Raw genomic sequence first — 8637 nt, 5'->3', positions numbered from 1 at the left:
TGCGGCCCCGGCGGCGGGGAGGGGGCTGCCTGGGCTCCGGGGAGCGGGGGGTGGGGGGCCCGGCCCCGGGCACTGCTCCTGCTCCAGCTCGGGGTCACCTTGCCGGAGGTCTCCTGTCGGGTTTTCCCCCCCTCACACCCCCCAACAATGGGGGGCAGCAGCTTCCTCGCTGCCTCCTCTTCCCTGTGCCCACCCCGTGCTCTCCAGGGCCACAGGAGCGGGGACAGGGACCCCCGTGCCGTGCCGTGATGTGCCATACCCGTGCCGTGCCGTGCCAGGCTGCAGCTGCCTGCGTGCCAGCAGCCGGCAGTGCCAGACACGGGACCTGTGCTGGGTCGGTGTTTGGAGCCAGAGGAAGGAAGTGGGACAGGAGAAGTGGAAAGGGGAACGAGCTGGCACGCAGGGACAAGCTGAGGGGACAGCCCTGTCCCCAGGCATTACCTCTGCCATCCCACCCAGGCCTGCGTTCGGTGTTCCCGGGGAAGCCAGCAGGCACGGTGCTGCTGCTTGCTCCGGGTACCGGAGGAAGGGATCGGCACAGCCCCAGAGCTGGCCGCGCTTGGAGAAATCCCATGTCAGGAGGGAGCTTGTGGGGCACAGAGGGCCGAGCGCCTCTCAGCTGCCTCCGGCCTCCAGGCAAGGAGCCGATGGGGGAAACGTGTCTGCCCGGTCCCATCTGGGGTTGCTTTGGGCCGTGGTGGGGTGGACTCAGCTCTGCCGGTGCGGACAGGGCTCACCGGGACCTGATCAATCGCCGTGGCCCGGCAGAAGGGATGCTCAGTGGGGACTGCGTGCAGAGATGCTCTGAGCCCTGGAAATGGCACAGACAGCGCTGGGAGCTGAGCCACGGCCCCTGTCCCTGCTTCCTAACACCCTCTCTGTCCCACAGGGTCCCTGGATGCCCCGCTCAGCGCCCGCACCACGGTGCAGGATGGGTGCTGTGGCGGTGCTGCCGGCGGCCGCCTGCATCCTGCTGGCCCTGGTCCCTGTGACCGGCGGACAGACCACCCCTCCCTCCGGCTGCAACAAGGACCTCTCCTCCCTCTACTACAACCTCTGCGACCTCTCGGCAGCCTGGGGCATCGTGCTGGAGGCCGTGGCCAGCCTCGGCGTGGTGACCAGCTTCGTGCTCACCATCGTCCTGGTGGCCAGCCTGCCCTTCATGCAGGACTCCCAGAAGAAGAGCCTGGTGGCCACGCAGGTCTTCTTTCTTCTGGGCACCTTCGGGCTCTTCTGCCTGACGTTCGACTTCATCGTGGGGCCGGATTTCTCCACCTGCACCTCCCGCCGCTTCCTCTTCGGCGTTCTCTTCGGCATCTGCTTCTCCTGCCTGCTGGCGCACGCCGTGGCCCTCAACTTCTTGGTGCGGAGGAACCGGGGCCCGCGGGGCTGGGTGACGCTGGCAGTGGCCCTGCTCCTCACCTTGGTGGAGGTCATCATCAACGCCGAGTGGCTCATCATCACGGTGGCGCGGCAGGAGGGTGGCTCCCCGGACCCTTGCCGGCTGGAGGACGCTGACTTCGTCATGGCACTCATCTACGTCATGTTCCTGCTGGTGGCCGCCTTCGGCACTGCCTGGCCAGCCCTCTGCGGCCGCTATGGCCGCTGGCGCAAGCACAGCGCCTTCATCCTGGCCACCACCGGCCTCTCCATGGCCATTTGGGTGGCGTGGATGGCGATGTACCTCTATGGGAACCAGCAAGTGGGCAAGAAGCCCGGCTGGGATGACCCCACGCTGGCCATCGCGCTGGTCTCCAACGCCTGCACCTTCCTCCTCCTCTACGTCATCCCCGAGGTGACGCACGTGACGCGGCGGGGACCCGAGCAAGCCTTCGAGGACGACGTCTACCCCACACGTGGGGTGGGCTACGAGACCATCCTCAAGGAGCAGAAGTCACAGAGCATGTTTGTGGAGAACAAAGCCTTCTCCATGGACGAGCCCTCCTTCGGTAGGCACCGAGGCTCACCAGGGACCCTCTTGCCCCCACGGCGGGGCTGGCGGAGGGCACCGGCACCAGGGCTGGCAGTGATGGGCAGGCGGCGAGACGTCTGGCCGTGACCCGCCCGGAATTGACGCCTGCTGTTGTTGTGGCTCCCAAGAACTCGCTGGGCTGGGTCTACCAGTTTGGGCTGAGCTCAGCAGTGGCAGGGGTGCTTCCTCCCCGGCATGGGGTGCCCGCGGCTCCTGGCCCTCTGCCCCGGGCAGCCACTCCACCACGTTTCTTCCTAATAGGGGAAGCGTTGCCATCGCGGCGGCACCGGCAAGACCCTACAATAACACGGGGTGGTGTCAGCTGCCCCAATGGGGACTGGCGGGCAGGCACCAGCCCTGCCCCAGCAAAGGTGTCTGCAGCCCACGGGGCAGGGTGGGCGCTCCCGAGCGGCACCCACACCACCCTGCCTCTGGAGAGACCCTACAATAACAAATCCTGGCCGGGCAGGGGCTGTGCCGGGAGCGCGGTGATGCAAACCCTGGGGACATCCCTCCTGTTCCTCGGGAAAGGCACAGAGCAGCCGGCTGCCGAGTCAGCTCATTAAACCTGCTAATGAGGAGCAGCTCCCTGGTTGGGGTGGCTCTGTGATACCCCCCCCCGCCCTTCACCATCCCCATCTCTTTGCAGCCAAGAAGCCGGTGTCCCCATACAGTGGCTACAACGGCCAGCTGCTGACCAGCGTCTACCAGCCCACCGAGATGGCTCTGATGCACAAGGGTCCGGTAAGTGCGATGCCACGCAGCACCGCCGGCCAGCTGGGCTTTCTGGGGGCGGCCGCATTCTGCCTGAGGGACGGGCTTTCAACCGGAGTGGCTGGGACAGGGACCAGGGTGTGGGGGGGCTCTGGGGGGTGCCTCCCCTCGCCCCCATGTCCCAAGGACCGCTGTAACAGGGTGCTGGGGGGGGTTTACCCCTCACCTTCCTCCCCCGGGATGCTGTGGGGCTGGGGGCGCTCCCAGTGCCGCTACAGCCCCCCGTGTCTGCCCCTCAGACCGAAGGTCCCTATGACGTGATCCTGCCCCGCGCCTCCACCACCAGCCCGGCAGCCGGCAGCGCCAGCTCCACGCTGCGAGCCGAGGACGCCTTCGCGGCGCAGGCCCGGCACGCCGGCGCCCAGCGGGATGGCAGGAGCTGCCAGGTGGGTTAATGTGCAACACAGCGGGCGGGAGAGCGGGCACCGAGGTCCAGCCCACGGTTTGGGGCAAAGTCCGTCCCTGCTGCAGCATCTCCTGTGGGAGGGCAGGGGCAGGGATGGCTCTGCCTGGCACGCCAGAGCCCCGGGGTGAGTGAGGCTGCACCACCCTGCCAGTGCCAGAGCCGGGTCTGCCGGCCCTTGCCGCAATCCCGCTGCCACCACCATGCCACCCCAGTGCCATCCCGCTCTGCCAGCAGGTGCAGTCCCCGTACGGCAGGAACCGGTGGTGAAGCCCCCGTGGCACGGGTCCTGCAGCGCCGGCACAGCCGCGGCCCCGCTGTCCCGCTCCTGAGGTCTCGCCAAGCCTCCTCCCGCCCCGCCGCGTACATCCCACCCCGTCCAGCGGCCGGAGCCGGTTCCTGCGTGGGGGACGTCCGGACACAGTCCTGGAGCCACACTCCTGCCTGCCCGTCCCGCCTGGCCGCAGCACCCGCAAGCCGCCAGCTCTGCCCGGACCCCCGCATCCCTGCCGCTGTCCCTGCCGCAAGGACCAGCTCCCGCGGGGTCACCCCAAGTCGACCCCTCGCTGCCTTCATGATGCACGGACACGCTGTCCCCCCTGGGCCAGGGACCATCTGCTGCCGGGGAGCCGGTGGGACTCCTGCCCGGGGCTGCCCCCCAGCGCTGAGCCCCCAGTTCCACACTGATCCTCGCCAGCCCCGGGGACGTCGCAGGCCCTGAGCCGAGTCGGCACCATCCCGCTGCAGGGCACAAGGTGACACAAAGCTGTCCCCAGGTCTGGCTCCCGCTGTGCCTCAGTTTCCCCATTGCTGGGGAAGGGGGGGCTGCTCGGGGTCTGGGGGATCAGTGCCTTGCTGGGGCTGGGGAACCCGGCCCCCTGCAGCTCCGGCCGCCTTTTCGGTGCCTTCCCCCCTCGGGGCTTGGGGAACCCTCCCAGGGAGCAGGGAGGGAGCTGGGCCCCTTGCCCTACTCGTGGCTTTCTCTGTTGTTCTTCCTCTTCCCCCTTTTTTTCAGGTCAGCCCCAATAAAGGTGTTTTTTCCTACGCGGTGCTGTAGCAGGCGGCCCACGATGGGGAGGGGGTACCCAGCCGTGCCACCGGCTGCTCCCGCATCCCTGACCTCGCTGGAGCCAAGGGCTTCCACCACGGTGCCGGTGGGCTCAGCCCCACATCCCTCTCCTGGGGGGTGACACGGAGCAAGGGGGGGCTCAGAGCAGGGCTCTCAGCATCCCACAGCCCCTGTTCCGTGTCCCCCTGCGGCAGCGTGTGCCGGGGCCAGGCACACAGATGGGGACGCTGGGCCGGGAGCCGGCAGCCTCGGCAGGGCAGGCAACACGGGACCAGCAGCCCACGGGCAGATGGGCTGCCTGGCGGGAAGCGGCACGGCACGGAGGACATGCCAAGGTCGGGGGCGGTTTCTCCTGCTCAGATTGCCTTTCCCCTCCACAGCGATTTCTCCTACCGGGCAGGAAGCCTGCGGCCGCGGCCAGCAATGCCATGAATTATTCAGGGGCTGAAATGGCTCCGTGGGGGCAGGCGGCTGACCTGGTCTCCTTGAGCCGGAGCCGGGCTGGCGGCAGTGGGGTTGCCCGTGGCTGCAAGCACGAGCGCCCTGCACAGCCACGGCGCCCGCACGAGGGATGCGCGAGCAAGAGTTTGGCACGTGCGACGTCCCGGCCATGCCCTTGCCAGCCAGCACGTGCCCACGCTCCCAGCTCTGGGGACACGGCAGGGCAGGCGCAGCCCTGAAGGCTGGGGACGGCTGCGGGAACTGGCTGTTTGCAGCAGGATCTGGCTGTGCCCCCCCACTCCGGGGCTGTGCTGCGTCACCCATGTTTACCTGGCACTAGCTGGCAGCAGGGAGATCTCCAAGCAGCACCAGGCACTCGACGTCCCCAAGGCTGCTGCCACCGCAATGCTCCCTCCTCCCAGCTGCTGGCACCGCATGGCACAGCGGGGCCCCAGCGTGTGCCCCCCAACAAAGGTACATCGCCTGCAAGCCCAGCCCTGAGCCAGGCTGGTGTGGGCAGCGTCCCCAGCCATGGTGCGGCAGAGCCCGGCATTCCCGGGGTGCAAGGAAAGAGGTGACAGTCCCAGGGGCAGCAGAGTCACCTGAAAAATGAGGAGCAAAGACTCTGTCCCCATTCTGCTCTGGCAGAGGACACCAGAGCGGCCGGTGTCTCCGCTACCCATGTCCGGCCCCAGCCCCTCCGGAAGCCCGGGATCCCACCGGCTGCCGTCAGCGTCGGCCGCAGAGCCGGGGCCAGCCCCGCTCCAACAGGCAATGCTTTGTGCAGGCACCACGGCTCGGGGGCCGCCAAACAGCACTGCCTTTGTCCTGTGCAGGTGAAGCCACCGTGCCGGCCCCACGGGCAAATGTGGGCCACCCTGTGCCGGGAGCAGCCCCCTGGATCCCTCCTCAAGGACTGGGAGCTGGGGGGCTGTCAGCCCCAGTGGGGTATGTGCCAGGTCTGGATTGCTCAGGGCCTCGTGGCTGTGCCACTTGGCATGGGACTGGTGTGGGTGCAGCGATGGGGCTGTAACAGCATCCCTGGTAGCAGGGGGGGCACTGCGGTCACCATGACGTGGGGTATCTGCCAGGGACAGGCAGGGCTGGGTGGTGATGCCAAGGGCAGGGGTGAGCATGGTTAGGGACTAAGGATACATGCGGCATCCCTGAGCAGTGACAACGGAGGAGTGACACAGTGCAGGTGAGTCCTACGGACTGCGGGATGCTCCACGTCCCTGGGGCTCGGCTCGCTCTCCTCCAACCGGGAGCCAGGGTGGGAGCCAGAGATGTCATGGCCAGGCACTGGAGTCTCCCCCGAGACTGAGCAACAAGGGTCCTGCCCGCAACCAGAGCCCTGCCAGGGCCAGCCGGCAGCTAGTGACAGTGACAACAGGCCCACTGCGGGCCGGGACTGCCATCTGCCGGCACACGTGCCGGCACAGCCACGCACACACCGGCACAGCCGTGTCCCTTCCCAGCTGCCACGCAGGAAGGAATCCGGACAGGTCAGGGAGGCACAGACGCGCTGACGCCATTAGCACTCAACGGCAGTTTTACTACAAGCAGGTTTGTGGCACTGCAGTGCTCTTGGCTCCAGCGCTGAGCCCGTGGGGTGCCCCGAGCTGAGGTGCGGGGCTGTGGGGAGCCCCAAGGCTCAGCAACAGAAGAGCAGCAATGAGGACAACCATCCCCCCTCAAGTCCTGGGGTCCCGTGCTGCCCACACTCTGCCTGCACACCCTCGTTGGGACCAGGGAGGCCCAGCTCCTCCAGGCTGGGCTCAGCAGGGGACCCTGCGTCGGGCCTGAGCACTCCCCTGTGCCGCCTCCCGCTGCTGCTGTTTGCGCCTCTGGATGTCCCTGTAAGCCTGGATGACACGCGCTCTCTCCTCCTCCACGATGCGCCGGCGAGCCATCGACACCGGCGCTGCCAGGGACGCCTGGCTCTGGCCCAGGCGAGACGTCAGGAGGAGCCGCTTCCGTCCAGCCTGTGGGCAGAGATGGGACAACTCAGGGAGGATGAAGGATGAAAAAGCCAGGACAGAGCTCCAAGGAACTGTCAGCAGGAGGCTGAGGCCACCGCTGCCCTTCCAGGCCTGATTCCCAGCCCAAGGGAGTGAGATGACCGGGATCCAGCCCAGACCTGTGGGTACCCAAGGGCATGGCTGAGGGGCAGGAGGCATTGCCCCCCACAGCTCACCTGCTCTGCAGGGCCCCGGCCCCTGGGCCGTGAGGTGATGGTGGGCGGCTGCATAACCACTTCACCGAACGCCACCGTGTCTAAGAGACAGAAGCAGGCACTGGCGTCAGGCAGGAGCTCCCCCGGGACGCACTGCTCCAGCTCGCCCCCACCTCTCCACACGCTGCCGGGGCAGGGGGTGACTCCAGCCACCCCACTGCACCAGACCCACCTTGGAACAGGCTCTTCTCCAGCATAGCCTCTTTCTTCTCCTCCTTCTTCTTCCGAGCTTTTTCTAGTTTCTTATTCTGAAACCTGAAGAGCTGCGTTATGACCAGACAGGGAGCAAGTAAGCGAGTTCCTACCCCACGGGATTCCCCCCAAAACCTGGGGCCCCACACCTCTCCCCACAGCTCCAGCCCAGCAGCAGGGTGAAGCAGGTCTGTGGCTCCAGTCCCAGGCCCCATGGAGATGAGGTCCACAGCCCTCCACCCGCACCCCCAGTCGCTGGCAGATGCCAGACCTATGCTGCAGCACCAGCGAAAGCACCCACCAGGTACCCAGAACCAGGCTGGGGCACAGGCCTGGGCTGACCCAGTCCAGCCCAGGCAGCCATGGTGGCCTTGCTCTCACTCTTTCTTTCTCTTGGACTTCTCCGGTGCCGTCGCCTCCTTCTCAGGCTCCCGCTGCAGCTGGTTCTTGGTGAGGAAGAGGACGCGCTGCACCTCCTGCTCCATGCGGCAGACGTAAGAGCGCTCCGACTCCCCCTTCCCCCTCCTGAATTTGGGCACGGGGATGTCCCCCTGGGCCTCGGGCCCCTTTGACTTGGGCTGCTGCTTCTTCTCTAGGAGAGATGGGTGACATTACTGCAGCAGTGACAATCTGGGGGTTCCCCTTCCCCTAGCAGGGCACAGATGGGACATCACCGGGGGGAGCAGCATGTCCCACTGCAGGATCCAGCTGCCTCCAGCTACACCACTGCGGGCTCCTCGGCCGGGCCCTGGGCACCCCTGCTCGGGCCAGCTCCGCATCCCACCTGCCGCCCGCCTCTTCCCGGGATCGGGGCGCTTCATGGCCTCACGGCTCCTGATGAGCTCCCGCAGGCGGAAGGGGATCTCCTGTTCGTCGGGGTGCTTGGGCTTCATGTTGTCCACCTTCTTCTCCTTCCTGGGAGAGAATAAACATGGTGTGAGGCCTGCACTGAAACACCGGGACACGGGAGTAGTGGGACACAGCGACCTGGGCACTGAGACCCGGGCACGAAGGAACGTTGGGACCCGGGCATGGCTGGATATCGGAGCACCTGGACCTGGTGAGGTCAGGACACACCGGGACCCAGCTCCCAGAAGCGGGGACCCCCGCCAGGACCCAATCGGCACTGGGGAACCCCTTGATCCCGCGTTGGACCAGGCCCCGAACCGGGAACCAGCCAGGCCCGATCCCGACCGGATTCCCCGGGCACTGACCTGCCGCGGCGCGGGGCGGCCTGTCCCCGCCCTGGTGCCGGTCCCTGTGCCGGTCCCGGTCCCGGTCTCCGGCCCCGGGCCGGTCCCGGTCCCGGTCCCGGTCCCCGGCCCATGGCTCCGCCGCTCCCCACGCGGCCGCCCCGCCACCACTTCCGGCTTCCCTTCGACCCGCACCGCCCTCGTCCCCGCCCCCCTGCTTTCTATTGGCTCCTCTTGGCCGCCACACCCTTATTAGCTGACCATCCCGGGCTGCTATTGGTCGGGAGAGCTGTCGTTCGGGTGCGGCCGTCTCCAGGGCGCTGCGGCCGGATGTTGCTGCGGGGGGCGCGCGGTTTG

At 67.4% G+C, this 8637-nt stretch overlaps 2 protein-coding genes across 2 annotated transcripts; one reads left to right on the top strand and one right to left on the bottom strand.

Moving 5' to 3' along the window:
* Positions 1 to 931: 931 nt before the first annotated feature.
* On the top strand, positions 932 to 4206 carry GPRC5C (G protein-coupled receptor, class C, group 5, member C). The gene is made up of 4 exons (XM_010578724.1): positions 932 to 1949; positions 2622 to 2716; positions 2986 to 3132; positions 4165 to 4206. Exons 1-4 carry the CDS (start codon positions 932 to 934, stop codon positions 4204 to 4206), a joined length of 1302 nt encoding a protein of 433 aa, XP_010577026.1.
* Positions 4207 to 6244: 2038 nt separating this feature from the next.
* CCDC137 (coiled-coil domain containing 137) lies at positions 6245 to 8414 on the bottom strand. The gene is made up of 6 exons (XM_010578723.1): positions 8302 to 8414; positions 7872 to 8002; positions 7469 to 7679; positions 7068 to 7150; positions 6857 to 6936; positions 6245 to 6644 (listed from the first exon to the last, which is right to left on the bottom strand). The coding sequence occupies exons 1-6, from the start codon at positions 8412 to 8414 to the stop codon at positions 6438 to 6440; spliced, it is 825 nt and encodes a 274-aa protein (XP_010577025.1). The 3' UTR covers positions 6245 to 6437.
* Positions 8415 to 8637: the final 223 nt, after the last annotated feature.

This window comes from Haliaeetus leucocephalus, unplaced genomic scaffold, assembly GCF_000737465.1.
Source record: "Haliaeetus leucocephalus isolate CR32 unplaced genomic scaffold, Haliaeetus_leucocephalus-4.0 Scaffold646, whole genome shotgun sequence".
NCBI lineage: Eukaryota > Metazoa > Chordata > Aves > Accipitriformes > Accipitridae > Haliaeetus > Haliaeetus leucocephalus.
Note: the sequence above shows the minus strand (reverse complement) of the source record. Positions and strands in the feature narration are given on the sequence as shown.

What these genes read in the sequence shown, in the direction of transcription:
- GPRC5C (XM_010578724.1), top strand. Translation starts at nt 932, where the DNA reads ATGGGTGCTGTGGCGGTGCTGCCGGCGGCCGCCTGCATCCTGCTGGCC. An exon ending in CATGGACGAGCCCTCCTTCG is followed by an intron (nt 1,950 to 2,621) that starts GTAGGCACCGAG and finishes ATCTCTTTGCAG; the next exon opens with CCAAGAAGCCGGTGTCCCCA. An exon ending in GGGATGGCAGGAGCTGCCAG is followed by an intron (nt 3,133 to 4,164) that starts GTGGGTTAATGT and finishes CCTTTTTTTCAG; the next exon opens with GTCAGCCCCAATAAAGGTGT.
- CCDC137 (XM_010578723.1), bottom strand. Translation starts at nt 8,414, where the DNA reads ATGGGCCGGGGACCGGGACCGGGACCGGGACCGGCCCGGGGCCGGAGA. An exon ending in GCCGCCCCGCGCCGCGGCAG is followed by an intron (nt 8,003 to 8,301) that starts GTCAGTGCCCGG and finishes ATTCTCTCCCAG; the next exon opens with GAAGGAGAAGAAGGTGGACA. An exon ending in GCCGGGGCCCTGCAGAGCAG is followed by an intron (nt 6,645 to 6,856) that starts GTGAGCTGTGGG and finishes CTCTGCCCACAG; the next exon opens with GCTGGACGGAAGCGGCTCCT.